The sequence below is a fragment of the Cervus canadensis genome, chromosome X (genome assembly GCF_019320065.1).
Source record: "Cervus canadensis isolate Bull #8, Minnesota chromosome X, ASM1932006v1, whole genome shotgun sequence".
NCBI lineage: Eukaryota > Metazoa > Chordata > Mammalia > Artiodactyla > Cervidae > Cervus > Cervus canadensis.
Genome location: NC_057419.1, coordinates 142,221,642 through 142,238,248, shown reverse-complemented (window position 1 = coordinate 142,238,248; position 16,607 = coordinate 142,221,642). Strand labels below are relative to the sequence as shown.

Below are 16,607 nucleotides of genomic sequence, written 5' to 3'. Positions count from 1 at the left end.
GTCCCACTTATTGAGGTTTCACACTCTGGGGCCAGGTACCAGACAGCTAGTACAACCCCTGTGTCCTGGAGCCTGAGAAACCATTCAAACTAGCCACTGCCCAGGGACCCTGTGGACACTAGCTACCCCTATCAGGTTCGCCTTCCCGTGGCACTCACCCCTTCTTCTGCCTGTCATCTCTCCAGAGTGTCACTGTTCTGTAGCTCACTATAAAAAAATCTTTAAATCTTATAAAACATATGACATATCCAGAGAGTCATAGGTAGATCCATATGGTCAGAGAGCCAGGGGCTGGGATTGGGTAGGGTGGGGTGACTGCTTCATGAGGATGGAGTTTCTTTTTGGGGTGATCAAAGTGTTTGGAAGTCGCTACTGGTGACAGTTGCACAGTGTTGCCAATATACTTAATGTCACTGTCAAGGGATCCTCTTTTACCCTCTTTTACCCATGTTCACTGGGAAACCACCATCATTCACCGAGAGGCCTCCACAAGCTGAAGGGGTGGGTGTGTGTGTGTGTGTGTGTAATACTGATATTAGCAAGGGTTTTCAGACTAGTGTCAAATTGTTTTCAAACACATCACAAGCTTATTTTTTTTCTCTATCAAGACTGTACTGCCAGGTCACCATCCATTTTGAAAAACACAGAAAAACTGAAAGGAAGAGGTGTTTTCTCTAAACCCGTATCCCAAGTTGTGCTGCAAGCCCTCAACAGAGAAGATACTTGAACCGTGACCGCCCAAGACAAACATGTCACAGACAGAGTTCACTGGTGGACGGAGACTGACGCTCAAGTTTAGTACCACAAGGCACATCAGAGGTGCCAGCCAGCAAGCTGGTTACACACAGCAGCGTCTATCCTTGGGACATAGCACCCCACTGGCAGCATAGTTTCAAATCCTGGAAAGAAACATGACAAGCCCTGTGCTCACAGACCCTGTGTGCGTGTGTTAGTCGTTCAGTCATGTCCAACTCTGAGACCCCATGAACTACAGCTCGCCAGGCTTCTCTGTCCATGGAATTCTCCAGGCAAGAACGCTGGAGTGGATTCCCATTCCCTTCTCCAGAGGATCTTCCCGACCCAGGGATTGAACCAGGGTCTCCTGCATCGCAGGCAGATTCTTTATCATTTGAGCTACGAGAAAGTCCTTTTCACTGACCCTAATGCCCTAAAAGCCCCCGTCAGGAACAGTGTGACTTTCTCAGAGAGCAGGAATGGAAGAAAAGATATGGAAGGAGCTTGCAGAACTGGAGGGCGGCTTCTCCCAAGACACTTTGGCCTTGGTGGGTCTCCAGAGAAGGGGAGAAGCTGAAGGATGATTCTAGGCCCCAGGGCTCGGGTTTCCCTGAGATAGGGCACCAGGTATGCAGGTGAGGGCCCCTCAGATAGCAGCACTTGGGGCAAGGAGCTGGGAAGGTCCCAGGAGTCTGGGGAACCTGGTAGCCCCTTCCAGGCTGGTCTACCCCACAGAGGGGCGGCAGACTCCCCGTCACTGGCTGAGCCTGGCTGGAGGTGGCGGGATGGAGAGAGGAAAGGTGGAAACGTGAGCCCCAGAGGGAGAAGCAGAGGGCTTCAGTGCTGATGTCTTCTGAAGACCACGAGATGGGGCTATTTCCCCAAAAAAAGAAAACGGAAAACAGGGAAGGCATGCAGCAGTCCCACTGAGGGCGGGTCAGGGAAGTGGGGCTTTGCCGTCGACCAAGAGGGACGAGCGGGGCCACTAGGGTTGGCCGCCTTCTGCCCTGCTGGAACTTCCTGTGGGTTTTGGTAATTCAAGACCCCAAGTGCCTCCGCTCAGCGCCAGGCAGCCTTCCTGGAGACCTGTGTCACCTACCAGCCACCCAGGGGAAAGGCCTGAGGTCCCATCTGAGAGCTGCCTGGGGCCAGCAAAGGCCTCTGGGAGCAACCTGGCAACCGGGTCTCCAGGCTCTGCTCTGCAGGGGCTGCGGGTTGGGGAACAGAGGGATGCCACCTGCTGCCAGCTCTTCATGGGGTGCCTCTCACTCATGTAGAGGAGCTTCCTGACCTTGCCCTCTTCTGCTCCACACTGGCCCAGAGTGGCTCCTGCCTTTACACTGGCTGTTGCCTCTGGCCCCAAAATCTTTCACCTCTGTTAAGTTTTTCCGAAAGGTTGCCTTCTAACCACACTGCTTAAACCCGCACGCGGCCTCTCTTCTCTATTTCTGCCCCGCAGGACTTAGCACTGGTTAACATACTCTGTGATTCTTTCTTGTTTGCTTGCTTATTTTTTAAATTAATTAATTTTAATTGGAGGCTAATTACTTTGCAATATTGTAGTGGCTTTGGCCATACATTGACTCTGTGATTCTTAATTCCAAACGTTGACTGTTTCTTGCCCGTTTCTTGCCACTAGAATCGGACCCTCCCCGCCCCCACCAGGGCTTTGCGGGTTTTGCTCCCCAAGGCTGAATCTACAGTGCCCGCTGCAGCCTGGCCCCCGGGAGTGCTTGGCCGCTGTGTGGGGGCCGGAGGGCTGGCACCGCTACCTCTGTCCGGAGCCCGGCACGCTTTGCCGCTCGGCCCCTGGCTTCCTCTTCTCGCACCTTCTCCGGGCGTGCTCGGCCCCGCTAACATCCCTCACCACCCAGGGACACAACGCCCCACCTCCAGAGAGCCGCAGGGGGCCCGTCCGGGGACCCTCGGGGGGCTCACGCTCGCGGACGGTTGGCTGGGTGTCCCTGGGCGGGAGTGCCGCGCGACCTGACGCAGAGGCGCAAAATCCAAACTTATCCGCGTCGCGACGCTCTCTGAGCAGCCCTAGAGTCAGCGGTGAACCGCAGTCGGAGGAGAGAAACCGAGAAACACCCGCTGCCTTTCCCCGGCCCGAGGAAGGGGGAGGGAAGCCCCGAGGGCTGGTCGGCAGCTCTCCGCGCTCGCCACCTCCCAGGGCGTCCCTAACCACCTGCCGAGACCTGGCTCGTGGGCTTCTGAGCCATTCTTCCGTCTTCCCCCCTTACCCCCCGCGCCCCCGTCCCTGCCTCGGAGAAAGCCCGAGGCCAAGGCCACCACCTCCGAGAAGCCCTCCAGAGCACCACACCCAGGGGGCGATGAGGCTCCCGGTGGCGGCTTGACTTTACCCTTGGGTACCGTGCGGAAGGCGCGTCCAGCACGACCGTCCGTCTGTTCAGCGCCAACGAGCCGGGGCCGGGGCACTAGCAGGGCCGGGGCGGCGGCGGCGTGGGATGGGGCGTGGTGGGGGGGGCACGGAGCATGCGCGGCACAGCAGGAGGGAGGCCCGGCCCCGCATCCGCCCTTGGCGCGCCCCGAGGGGAGTCTGGCTTAGCTCCCTGCGTCCCCCGGGGCACTTCCGCTTTCAGTCTGGGCTGCTTAGACACCTTGGGGGTCGCAGCCAGTCCAAGACCATCCCCCAGGGGCAGGGGAGGGGCAGTGTTAGTCACGCACCTCCCAGGTCTCAAGACTGCGGGGCTTTCTTTTTTGCCGGTCCGTCCATCCATCTGGGGCTCACAGAATCCCTGGGGCGGGGGGGGGGCAGTCAGCACCAAGTGGCTCAGCCACGGCACCCCAGTAAGGGACCAGCCCATTTGGTCCCTTAGGAAGAGGAAGGTGCGAGAAGACAGAAGGGTGAAGCTAAGAAAGTGGGGGGCAGTGAGAGGGGATTTGGGGAGATCAGTGGGCAGACAGACAGAGGAGTAGTGAAGCGTTGCTGCGTGCTTTGGTCTTTCCCTGGGTCCCCCCAGGGCCTTGGAAACTGCATTTCCCCACAGGACTGGGATTGGAATCCATGGCTGAATGCACATACCTGCCCTTGGTCATGATGAGTTCCTCCCAAAGTTAAGAATAGGAAAAAGGCTGTGGAAGAAAATCCACAACAAAAAACACCAGCACTGCGTGTTCTGTCCCTCCCGGGGTTGTTGGGAATTAAGCATGAGGTGGAGACGCTTCCTTCCACAAGCAGAGCACAGGACTGCAGCAAGAAGCCCTCCCCATGCTGACACTCCCAGGACACAAGCTGCCTGCCCTGGCTTAGGAGGAAAGCTGGGACCCCCCCTACTCGTGTGCTTCTGGCCTCGGGGAGCAGGGTTCTCAGGCGGCCAAATGCTGCATAGCTTCAGGGCCCTGTCCCTGGATCAGAGTCAGGGAGGTCCCCTGTGGCCCCTGGTTGCAGGTTCTGATGCCCACTCTTGTCTTCTCACCAGGAGTCTGGCTAGATAAGCCTGGATCTGGGCTTTAGAGGTATAATGGGGTGAACGGTAGCCCCTTAAAAGATATGTGCATGCCCTAACTTCCAGAACCTGTGAATGTGAGTTTTCTGGGAAACGGGTCTTTGCAGATGTGATGAAATTAAGAATCTCAACATGAGAGCATTCTAGATGATTCAGGTGAGCCCTAAATCCAATGACAAGTGTCCTTATAAGAGACAGAAGAGGAGAGAGAGACACACACAGAAGAGAAGCCACATGAACACAAATGCAGAGACTGGAGGGATGCGACCACAAGCCAAGGGATGCCTGGAGCCCCACAGAATGAAAGAGGCAAGGAAGTGTCTACTCCTGGAGCCTTTGGAGGGAGCACAGCCCTGCTGGCACCTTGATTTGGGGCTTCTGGCCTCAAGAGCCATGAGAATAAATTCCTCTTGTTTTAAGCCACCTGATTTGTGGTTATTTATTGCCACATCTGTAGGAAACTCATCCACTAGGGAATGGATTGAGCCAGTTGACGCAAGGGGCTGTACCTTTGTATCCCACATTAACAACTAGTAATGGGATATGGGCTAAGGGCAACCTTGGGGAAGGCAGCTTTTGTGGTTTTGGGCAATTCCTAGAGAGCCTTGGCATCCAACCTTCACAGAAGGAGGGAGTGAAAGCCTGAGGTGGAGTGGGGGCCTCTTGGAAGTGCACCCCACATCCGCCACACTGTGGAATGGCTGAGTGTCCTCAGCATGTATCAGGAGATTCATTTCCCTCTAGAAGTTTTCCAGTTTTTGTTTTTTTGAGGCTTTTTGATTTTTTTTTTTCTTACTCAAAAATGCTTCATTTTTAATTTAGGTTTCTTTTTTTTAAAATAGAAAATCTTATATTACAGTAATTGTCTTTGTATTAAAAAAATCTTTCTGCAAAGAAAACTCAGCCCCTCAAAGAGGATACTACAAGGAAGGAAAATTATGAGCCAATCTCTCTTATAAACACAAAAGCAAAAATTCTAAATAAAATATTAGCAAATTGAATCCATAAACCATTTGAGGTCATTTAAGTTTAGAAAAAGTAGGAAATCAATCAATAAAATCAGCCATATTAATAAAATAGAAGAAAAACCGTGTGATCATTATTTTGCCAAATGCAAAAAAAAGAGATTTTGATAGAATTTAATAACCATTAATTTTTTTTAAAAAAACTTCTCAGAGTGGGGAGCAATCCAACAATAGAAGAGACTTCCTTAATATACTATTTAGCTTTCTGACTCTGTTCTTGTGCTTTCAACACTTTCACAACAATCTTCTACTCCTCGATAAGGAAAGCACGCTTGATTCTGTCACACATGGACCCACCATAGGCTCGGCTGACATGTTTCTTCGTTTTAGACAACCTCATGAGAACTTTAGGTCTCACAGCACGAACGCCCCTAAGTCTGCCTGGGCACACACCACACGCGGATTTTGGTGCTTTCCCAACCTTCTTAGTATAAAGGTAAACAATTCTATTACCAGGGATTCGGGACAGCCTGGTTTTCTTAGAGGCTGTATTGTGGGACAGCCTACGACGGTATGCAAGATGCTGCACCATCATAAATGCCTCTAGATGCCATCCCCAGAAGAGTTTCCCAGTTTTTTTTTTAATGAAGAATTTCAAACACATGCCGAGCCTAGAAAAAGTCATGTAACAGAAATCTGTGGATGCACCCGGCAGCTCCAGCAGCAATCCACCCAGGCCCATCCTGCTCCGTCTCTCCTCCATCCACCTCTCCTTATTGTGGCAAGAGTGAGGGTGGGGCAGGTGCAGGCAGAGACAGTGCCCTGAAGGCAGCAAACCCTGATTCAGCCACTCTGCAGTGAGTCCCAGGGATCCCAGCGGGGAAGGGGCCTGGTAAAGCGGTCCAGGGCGAGCCAAGCCTCAGGAAGGAGGGAGGGCCCAAGCCAGTGGTGGGAGGTGGCCTGGGGGGTGTGTAGAGCCTTGAGTGGTGTCCTCCCAACTCCAGACACTAAGGGAGTGACAGACAGAGCCCAAACCTGATGGCAAGCCATTACATTTAGAGTGCATAAACAACAAGGAGAAAAGGGAACCTTCTTACACTGTTGGTGGGAATGCAAACTAGTACAGCCACTATGGAGAACAGTGTGGAGATTCCCTAAAAAACTGGAAATAGAACTGCCATACGACCCAGCAATCCCACTGCTGGATACACACACCGAGGAAACCAGAATTGAAAGAGACACATGTATCCCAGTGTTCATTGCAGTACTGTTTACACTAGCTAGGACATGGAAGCAAACTAGATGTCCATCGGCAGATGAATGGATAAGAAAGCTGTGGTACATATACACAACGAAATGATACTCAGCTATTAAAACGAGTGCATTGGAACCAGTTCTAATGAGGTGGATGAAACTGGAGCCTATTATACAGAGTGAATAAGTCAGAAAAAAAAACACCAACACAGTATATTAACGCATATATATGTTATTTAGAAAGACAGTAACGATCACTATATGCGAGACAGCAAGAGACACAGATATAAAGAACAGACTTTTGGACTCTGTGGGAGAAGCAAAGGGTGGGATGATTTGAGAGAATAGCATTGAAACATGTATATTACCATATGTGAAATAGACTGCCAGTCCAGGCTCATGCATGAGACAGGGCGCTCAGGGCTGGTGCGCTGGGACGACGTGAGAGATGGGATGGGGAGGGAGGTGGGAGGGGGAGTTCAGAATGGGGGACGCATGTACACCCATGGCTGATTCATGTGAATGTATAGCAAAATCCACCACAATATTGTAAAGTAATTAGCCTCCAATTAAAATAAATTAATTTACAAAAACAAAAAAACAAACTGGAAATAGAACTGCCATACAACCCAGCAATCCCACTGCTGGGCATACACACCAAGGAAACCAGAATTGAAAGGGACACGTGTACCCCAATGTTCATCACGGCACTGTTTACAATAGCTGGGGCATGGAAGCAACCTAGATGTCCATCAGGAGACGAACAGATAAGAAAGCTGTGGTACATATACACAATGGAATGTTACTCAGATATTAAAAAGAATGCATTTGAATCAGTTCTAATGAGGTGGATGAAACTGGAGCCTATTATACAGAGTGAAGTAAGTCAGAAAGAAAAACACTAATACAGTATATATGGAAATTATGCAGTCCATGGGGTCACAGAGTCAGACATGACTGAGTGACTGAACTGAACTGATGGAATTTAGAAAGACAGTAACGATGACCCTATACTCGAGACAGCAAAAGAGACACAGATATACAGAACAGACTCTATTCTTCTTGGACTCTGTGGGAGAAAACAGGGGTGGGATGATTTCAGAGCATTGAAACATGTATATTACCATATGTGATAATTTATGTAATATTATAACATAATATAGCATTTATGTGATATTACCATATGTGATAAAGGAAATGATAACCCACTCCAGTTTTCTTGCCTAGGAAATCCCATGGACAAAGTCTGAGCCTGGTGGGTGACAGTCCATGGGGTCGCAGAGTTGGACATGACTTAGCAACTGAGCACACACCATATGTGAAATAGATGAACAGTCCATATTTGATGCATAAAACAAGGCACTCAAAGCTGGTGCACTGGGACAACCCAGAAGGATGGGATGGGGAGGGAGGTGAGAGGGGGGTTCAGGATGGGGAACACATGTACATCCATGGCTAAAACCACCACAATATTGTAAAGTAATTAGCCTCCAATTAAAATACATAAATTAATTAAAAAAAACAAGGTCCTACTGTGGAGTACAGAGAACTATACTCAATATCCTGTGATAGATCATAATGGAAAAGAATATAAAAAAGAATGTATATATGTGTACAACTAAGTCACGTTGCTGGACAGCAGAGATTGGCACAACATTATAAATCAGCTATACTTCAATAAAAAAATTTTAAAATAAAGTGTAAAAAAAGAATGAAGGTGAAATAAGTGCCTTTTGAGACAGATGAAAGCTAAGAAAACTCACCAATAGATCTGTACTAAAAGAATGCTAAAGAATATCTTTCCACATGAAGAAATATGATAGTAGAGGGAAATCTTGATCTTTGGGTAGAGATGAGGAACACCAGAAATGATTAAATATGGGTGTAAACATTTAAACATGGGCATGAATTTGAGCAAACTCCAGCAGATAGTGGAGGACAGAGGAGCCTGGCATGCTGCAGGTCATGGGGTCACCAAGAGTTGGAAACGACTTAGCAACTGAACAGCAACAACAGACATTTAAACATTAAAAAATACTTGTTTGCTCTTAATTTCTTTATTATAAGTATGACTATTAAAAGTTCTAAGACCAAGTATATTGTAAGGTTTATAATCCACGTAGATATAACATACATGGAAACTACAGCATAAAAGATGGGGTAGAGTTGGAATGAGGGCTCAGGATGGTGGGAACACCTATGGCTGATTCATATTTATGCATGGCAGAAAACATCACAATACTGTAAATTATATTGTGGAAATGTTTGTACATTTATGTGAAGTGGTACAATGTTAACCACATCAGGCAGTGAAAAGTTAAAGATATCCAGTAAGTCCCCTACATAAGAGCATTCAAGTGGGGAACTTTCAAAGATGTGAATGTATATTCACATGTCCAATCATGTACGTTAGCTCACGTGTCTGGTGTACATGGTCACGTGTGAGCACCCTCTACAAGTGGATGTACTTTAGTGCACTTTACTGTACAGTACTGTATGGAGTACAGTATCTGTATTTCAAGCCCAGGATGCCCAGACTCAATCACAAAAGCAGTGACGATGTAGCCGGTACTGAGAAGAAGTGCCAAGCAATAACGATGGAAACAAAAGTGAAAATAATTGAGAGAGGGAGCAAGGTGAAAGATGGTAGACGTCACTTGTTCTTATAACATGACTCATTCAACCGCTGGCATGATTCTAAAGCATGATGACAAAATCATGGAACATGTGAAGTCAGCTGTGCTGATGATATGAACAATAATATGGCAGAAGTGTGAAAAAATGATGGAAGAACTAGAGAAAGAGAAATGTCTCGGTGTGTGAATGCAAGATCAGCATCAGTGTCAAGTTCACTCAGCTTAATGCTGATTCAAGAGAAAGGTGACAGCCTGGAGAGATAGGGTGGGGAGGGAGGTGGGAGGAGATTTCAGAATGGAGGGGACACATGTGTACCTATGGCCAATTCATATTTACGCATGGCAAAAACCATCACAATGCTGCAAAGTAATTATCCTCCAATTAAAATAAAAAGAGAGAAAGCTAAAAGCCTTTATGAAATTACCTCAGGCAGGAAAAAGGGAGCACAGGGACAAAAATAGATGGACAGACAGTGCTATGTATTGAATGTTTGTAAATGCTCCACCAATTCACCTGTTAAATTCTAACCCCCAAAGCAATGAGATTTGGAGGTGGGGTCTTTGGGAAATGATTTGCCCACGAGGGTGGAACCCTAATGAAAGAGATTAGTGACTTTATAAAAGGGACACCAGAGAGTTCCCTCGTCCTCTTTCTGCCATGAGAGAAGATGGCTAGTTGATAAAACTAGACAAAAAATCAGTAAATATACAGAACAGCATTATGAAATTATCAGTCACAGTATAAGATGAACTATAACAGGCTTCCCAGGTAGCACTAGTGGTAAAGAACCCGCCTGCCAATGCAGGAGACTAAGAGGTGCAGGTTCGATCCCTGGGTCGGGAAGATTCCCTGGAGAAGGACATGGGAGCCCACTGCAGTATTCTTGCCTGGAGAATCCCCACGGACAGAGGAGCCTGGCGGGCTATAGCCCATAGGGTTGTAAAGAGCTGGACACGACTGAAGCGACTTAGCACACACATAAAGAGAAATTGACCAATTTGCCAGCGATGGGTTTTCCATCTACAAGTTTACTTTTGCAACTCAGCTGCCTTGCAGGGAGACCTTTTGATTGGTGGAAAGTAAATGAAGTGACGTGAAAGTTGCCCAGTCGTGTCCTTCTCCAGGGGATCTTCCCAGCCCAGGGATCGAACCCAGGTCTCCCACATTGCGGGCAGATTTTTTTTTTACCATCTGCGCCATCAGGGAAGCCATCTTTGCTTCCCCGGGCGCCACGCCTTGGAACATCCAGTCCTTAGTGCTCACCGCTTGTTGATACAGTAGCAAAGAGTCTCCTCTCGTGTGTTTCTCATCCAATCATTTTCCTTGTAAACAGCTGCCTAGAACTTTCTCCCTCATCTTCCTGGGGCTTCCGGGAGCACGGAGGAAACCCAGGTGGCATTCGCACAGAGGGCTCGGGATAGTGCGCAGCACGGTTCCTGGCTGCGCTGCTGAGCCGAGTTCTTCAGACCCTTCTGAGTGGGATTCGAGAGTCGTTTACAGAGTCGGAGAAAGTAAGTAGACAGGCGGGGACTTTGCTGGGGTCTGGACTCCGCAGTTACCAGGAGTCCCGGGTGGGGGTCCCTTAGCTGACCCAGCAAGGAGTGGAGGTGGGGGGAGGGCCAGCATCTACTAGATTGGGAATCCGGGTGAGGCCGCAGACAGCGGCAGGCTTCAGAGGGGCTGAGGGAAGGGTTTCCTCAGTGTAGGAGTTCTGAGGGAGGACTGCTGGCTGCCAGGGTGGCTGGTGGGGGGCATTCTGGTTTGGGGGTGCAGAGGGGGTGGCTAATGGTTAAACTTGTGGGGGTCTCAGAAGGAAGGGCTTCCTGCTGAGTGGGTGAGGCCTGCTTTGGAGGCCAGAAGAGAATACTACTGGCTGAGGGAGTGGGGAGGACGTGAGAGGGGGTCCCCCATGCCGAGACATGAGGGGAACATGAGGGAAGGGCTAATGTCTGCCCCCTGTTGGTGGAAGGGGCTGAGGGGAGGGGTGGATGGGGTGGACTCGTGGATGCGGTTTGGAAACCGTTAGGGGAGGTACCAGCTCTGTGGGGGGTGGGGTGGGGGCGGGACGGGTGGTGGGGTGTGGCGTGACGGGGGCGGGACGTGACGGGGGCGGGGCGTGACGGGGGCGGGGCGGGGACGGGTCTGGGGAGAGAGGACGTTGGTGGCCGGAAGGGGGCTCTGGCTGCCTTCTTGGGGGAGGCAAGAGGGACAGTCTTTACATCAGTGAGATAGTGTGAGATAACGCTTGTGGGAGGACTCCCCGGTGTGGGAAGGTGAGAGGGGAAGTCTAATCTCTAAACATATGGGGGCGCCCTGCTTCCAGGGCCTAGAGGAGAGCACCACCAAGTGGCGGGGTGGGGGAGTGGAGTTGAAGGGGGTGAGAAGGAGCCGCCTGGCCACATGGGGTGAGTGAGGCTGAGACTGGCGGCGCTGGAGCTGCTGTGACCTGGTGGAGGCTGTTTGCTGCTGCAAATGGATTTGTGGGGGTTCCAGGCGGGTGGGGGGGGGGGGCTCTGGCACACTGTATTAGGAACGGAGAGGTTCCAGGTCGCCTCTGTCTGAGTGGCACAGGAATTGCAGTGGTGGGAGGGACCGGGGCCCTGGTCTCCACACAAAAATGCAGATTCTTCACGAGGGTGCTTTGTACATTCACTGGGATACACCACACCTGAATTTAAAAGTATTGCAATTTTACATGATAAGTTCTGTCGCTACAGGGGAATTTTATTTGATGTTAATAATGATAATATATCTTTAAATACTGGGAAATCCATGAATTGAAAAAAAATCACAAAGGGATTTAGAAAATATTTCAAACTGAGTAATGAAAAAACACAATTTACCCAAGTTAGTGGGAGGCAGCTAAAGAAGCAATAGGAGGAAAATATATTGCTCTAAATGCTTATGTTAGAAAAGAGTAAGGACATAAAATCAGTGACCTAACAGCCCCTATAGAGATGCTAGAAGAAGAAGAGAAAAAGAAGCATAAAATGAGTTGACTGAAGTAATAATTGGGCTAAGAGAGGAAGTTGGTGATAGAAAGCAAATTACGGACATGATAAACCAAGCCATATGTTTGTTTTTTTAAAAAAGGGCAACAAAACTGAGAAAGCTCTAGAAAGACAAATCAAGGAAAAATACAAAGATTGCTAAACACCAATATTAGGAATGAAAGAGGGCTAACACTACAGGTCAGATATACATTAAAAAGAGAATATAAGGCTATGATAGAAAAAATTGTGCTAAAAAACTTGAAAAATTCCTTGGGAAAAAGGCAACTTCCTAAAACTGATGCCAGAAATGTAGAAAATGTTTTGTTTCGTAAATATATATTTAAATTTTTTTAATTAAAATTTTTTCAATTGAAGGATAATTGTTTTACAGAATTTTATGGTTTGTTTTGTAAATACATTTAATTTATCAGAAAAGTTTCCTAAAACCAGCCAAACAAAACAGGTTGGGGCAGTGCTCCAAGCTGCTGCTGTGAGGGGCAGTGGGGTGGGCTGTGTGGCCCAAACATTATTCTCTCCCCTTTGCACCCACAAGCCTATTCCCACACTTCAACGGTCTGTGCACACCCCTTTGATCACTTTCCCCACCCTCAGGTCCTCAAAAATGGTGATGCCACTGGCGCTGCTGCGAGACTGGTGCAGGTGGATGGGCGTGAATGAGGAGCGTTCTCTGCTCATCCTGGGCATCCCAGATGACTGTGAAGACCAAGAATTCAAGGATGCCGTGCAGGCTGCCCTGGGCCCCCTGGGCAGATACCGAGTGCTGGGCAAGGTCTTCAGAAAGGAACTGGGGTCGAAGATCGCTTTGGTTGAGTTTGCCGAGTATTTAAGCCGAAGCTTGATCCCTCGACAAATACCAGGCAAAGGGGGGCCCTGGGATGTTGTCTGCCTGCCCCAGGCCCCTGATGCTGAGTCACAGGATAGACCCAATTTCCCTGCACAGCCCCAGAGACGAGCAGTGTTTGGTAGGGTAGGTGAGGCAAGAGCCACAGGTGATGTTGGAGGAATAGGTGAGATGGGAGTCTCAGGTGAGGAGGAAGCCACAGGTGATGTTGGAGGAACAGGTGAGGTAGGAGCAGCAGGTGAGGAGGGAGCCACAGGTGATGTTGGAGGAACAGGTGAGGTGAGAGCAGCAGGTGAGGAGGGAGCCACAGGTGATGGAGGAACAGGTGAGGTGGGAGTCTCAGGTGAGGAGGGAGCTGCAGGTGATGTTGGAGGAACAGGTGAGGAGGGAGCCACAGGTGATGTTGGAGGAACAGGTGAGGTGAGAGCAGCAGGTGAGGAGGGAGCCACAGGTGATGTTGGAGGAACAGGTGAGGTGGGAGTCTCAGGTGAGGAGGGAGCTGCAGGTGATGTTGGAGGAACAGGTGAGGTGAGAGCAGCAGGTGAGGAGGGAGCCACAGGTGATGTTGGAGGAACAGGTAAGGTAGGAGCAGCAGGTGAGGAGGGCACCTCAAGTGAGGAGGGCACCTCAAGTGAGGAGGGAACCTCAAGCGAGGAGGGAACCTCAAGCGAGGAGGGAGCTGCAGGTATGGAGGGAGCTGTAGGTGACATAGAAGATGCAGGTGAGGGAGCTGCAGGTATGGAGGGAGCCACAGGTGAGATGGGAGCTTCAGGTGAGGAGGGAGCTGCAGGTATGGAGGGAGCCGCAGGTGAGAATGGACCCACAGGTGAGGCAGGAGCCTCAAGTGAGAATGGACCCACCTGTGAGGAGGGAGCCGCAGGGGAGGCAGGAGCAACAGAGGAGGGAGGAGCTGGCTTCGAGGGACGAGCTGCCTGTGAGGCAGAAGCTACCAGTGAGGCAGATGGTACAGGTGAGGCAGGCACTGAAGATGAGGAAGGGGCTGCAGATGAGGCAGGTGGTATAGGTGAAGCAGACACTGCAGATGAGGAAGGGACTATAGATGAGGCAGGTGGTATAGGTGAAGCAGACATTGCAGATGAGGAAGGGGCTGCAGATGAGGCAGGTGGTATAGGTGAAGCAGACACTGCAGATGAGGAAGGGACTATAGATGAGGCAGGAGCTCCAGGTGAGGCAGGCACTGCAGATGAAGAAGGGGCTGCAGGTGAGGCAGGAGCTGGCATTGAGGCAGGACTTGCAAGTGAAGCAGGAGCTACAGGTGAGGCAGGCACTGCAGATGAGGCTGGGGCGGCCAGTGAGGCAGGAGCTGAGGGTGAGGCCAGAGCTGAAGATGAAGCAGGAACATCCGATGAGGAGGGAGCGGCAGGTGATACGGGAGTTGCAGGTGTGGCCGGATCTCTGAGCATGGCAGGAGCGGCTGGGGAGGCAGGAGTTCCCATGGAGGCTGCAGCTTCAGGCATCGCTGGAGCCATGGATGAGCCACGGGCCCGGTCCCCACAGTGGCAGCTGGCCTTGGAGCCTGTGCTAGAGAATATGGGCTACCAGGAGCTGAGAACCTTCTCCGGGATGGAAGAGCCGGGTGAAGGGGAAGAGTCCTTTGAGAGCTGGCTGGATCATGCCAACGACATGCTGTACCTGTGGCGCCACGTGACCGAGATGGAGCGGAGGAGGAGGCTGGTGGAGAGCTTGGGGGGTCCGGCGCTGGATCTCCTGTGCAGCCTCCTGGCAGAAGATCCCAACCTGGCGGCCCAGGATTGCCTGACGGCGCTGGTGGAGGCGTTCGGGAGCAAGGATCCCCGGGTGAACGCTCGGCTGAAGTTCATGACCTGCGCCCAGCGGCCCCAGGAGAGCCTGTTTGCCTTTGTGATGCGCCTGGAAGGCCTGCTGCAGTCGGCCCTGGGCAAGGGGGCCATGCACCCAGCCATCGCAGATCAGCTGCGTGCCCGGCAGGTGCTCATGCGGGCCCGGCCCAACAGCCTGATGCAGAACAAGCTGAAGAGGATGCGGATGGAGAGAAGACCCCCCAGCTTCGTGGCGATGCTGCAGCTCATCCGGGAGACCGAGGCCTGGGAGACCGACCCAGCAATGGGTGAGCAGTTCCCGGTGGAGGAGGAGGCCCATGGGGTCCTCGGAGACCTGGCCGCTGCCCTGGCCCATATGATCATCACTGAGGGTGCAGCTGCAGGTGGAAGTGAGCCCTCCCCAGCCAGTGGAGATACCTCTGCCCAGGTTGCCCTTTCCAGGGAAGGTGGCGTGGAGGCCCTCCCAGTGCGTGAAGAGGCCAGTAAGGCAGTTGGCAGCAGCACCGAGGTTGCCCAGGCTGCTCCTGAAGCCCGTGGTGCCACCAGGGCAGCCTCTGCCCCTGGGGAGACCACTCAGGAAGATGGAAGGGCTCCTGGCCTCCCGGGCCTAGGTCAGGCGGCACCTTCAGAGGCCCTTTGGGGCCCTGCCACTGCCTGGATGGGCGGGGCTTCCCCGGTGGTCCCAGGAAGTCCTGGCTGGGAGCCAGAGGGTCTCCCCCAGGCAGGAGACCAGGAGGCCGAGGAGCCCCCCAAGAAGGGGGTCAAGCCCGTCCCAGAGGAGCCCGGAGATGAGGAAGGGGCTGTGGAGATGAGCCCCCCGGGGTTCTCCTCTGGTCAATAGGCTCAGCAGGTCCCAGGCCCCTGGCCTGGAAGCAGGGAGAGGCCAGATCAGGCAGCCTCCTGGCCCCATGTTAGGGGCCATGTCATGGTGCCTGGGCCTCCCCACCTCCCCAAGAGGGGACCCCTATTCAGCATACCCTGGGACAGGTTGCTCCCTGTCCTGGGAAGTCCAAATGTGTCCCTGTAGGCCCCCTAGTGACCCAGATCTCAAGGAACGGCTCTCTGGTCCAGCCCCTCTCCCCTCCCCATCAACACACATCCCTGAGCTGTCATCAACTCCCCTCCCACCCCCTGCAGAGCCCCGAGGTGCCTGTGAACCCAGGCCGGGTATCCCCACCTACCTGGTCAGCCAGCCCTGGGTCCTGCCACGTTCCCTGAGCTTCAGCACCAGCCAAGGCCCAGTCCTCAGCTCAGTGTGTGCTTCCCCAGTGTGGATTCAGACCAAGTTCTGCTTGGTCTCCTGGAGATGTGCATGTGTTCTTCTCTGAGCAGTTCCCCCCACCGTGGCGCAGAGACATCCCAGCCCACTCCCAGGAACTGGTGAGAAGGAGGGGACGGACGAAGGCTTGGCTGGCGACCACCCTGGGACCTCGGGAAGGAAGATCTGCATCGGGGCTTCCCAGCGGGTCTTCGGGAGGCCCCCCAGGACCTGTGCTCTGCTGGGCCACGCCGTGCTTCCTTGGGACTCTGCGTTCTCAGCTTGGTGCAGCGTGCCCTGCTGTGTGACTGTCCTGTGCCTGCCATAGGGCATGTGGGCCCGAGGGGGAGGGGCTGCCCTGGGGGGATCGGGCATTGCCAGCGACCACCGTCCTGGCAAGACACCGACCACGAGGCCCTCAGGAAGGGAGAGGGTGGGGAGAGGGAGGGCCACTGCATTGGGGGAGGGAGGGCACCTCATTAGGGACCCTGGGAGGAGGGGGGGGGCGGGACTGTGATCTCCAGCAGCCATCAAAAGTTCCCTGTGTTGTCATTCCCTGTTTTCAATGGTTTCAGTCTGTGTTGTGCTTCAATAAAATTTGCTGAATGTTTCA

General features: G+C 51.9%; 3 protein-coding genes across 12 annotated transcripts in view; 1 reads left to right on the top strand and 2 right to left on the bottom strand.

Moving 5' to 3' along the window:
* ZFP92 (ZFP92 zinc finger protein) overlaps nt 1–10,433 on the bottom strand; it is a 22,671-nt gene extending 12,238 nt beyond the window's left edge. The window contains exons 1-2 of one of the 5 annotated variants that reach the window (XM_043457582.1): nt 3,099–3,282; nt 2,752–2,778 (exon numbers count right to left, since the gene is read on the bottom strand). The gene's annotated coding sequence lies outside the window, so the exon portion shown is untranslated. Of the gene's footprint in view, nt 1–2,751; nt 2,779–3,098; nt 3,283–10,324 lie in introns of those variants that run through there. The other 4 variants (XM_043457587.1, XM_043457586.1, XM_043457583.1 and 1 more) reach the window with 4 other exon arrangements.
* On the bottom strand, nt 5,478–5,762 carry LOC122434346 (60S ribosomal protein L34-like). Its single transcript, XM_043457598.1, has one exon. It carries the CDS (start codon nt 5,760–5,762, stop codon nt 5,478–5,480), a length of 285 nt encoding a protein of 94 aa, XP_043313533.1.
* Nucleotides 10,426–16,607, top strand: PNMA6E (PNMA family member 6E). Of its 6 annotated transcripts, none has more exons than XM_043457571.1 (3): nt 10,426–10,572; nt 12,667–13,277; nt 13,350–16,607. In XM_043457571.1, the coding sequence occupies exons 2-3, from the start codon at nt 12,677–12,679 to the stop codon at nt 15,575–15,577; spliced, it is 2,829 nt and encodes a 942-aa protein (XP_043313506.1). In that variant the 5' UTR covers nt 10,426–10,572; nt 12,667–12,676; the 3' UTR covers nt 15,578–16,607. The 6 variants fall into 6 exon arrangements, with proteins under 6 accessions (XP_043313506.1, XP_043313505.1, XP_043313508.1 ...); XM_043457570.1 differs by having other exon boundaries at nt 12,667–13,637; nt 13,689–16,607; XM_043457573.1 differs by having other exon boundaries at nt 10,427–10,572; nt 12,667–13,154.

Bases quoted from the DNA above. Each gene is read 5' to 3' on its own strand.
- PNMA6E (XM_043457569.1), top strand. From the start codon at position 12,677: ATGGTGATGCCACTGGCGCTGCTGCGAGACTGGTGCAGGTGGATGGGC.
- LOC122434346 (XM_043457598.1), bottom strand. From the start codon at position 5,762: ATGGTGCAGCATCTTGCATACCGTCGTAGGCTGTCCCACAATACAGCC.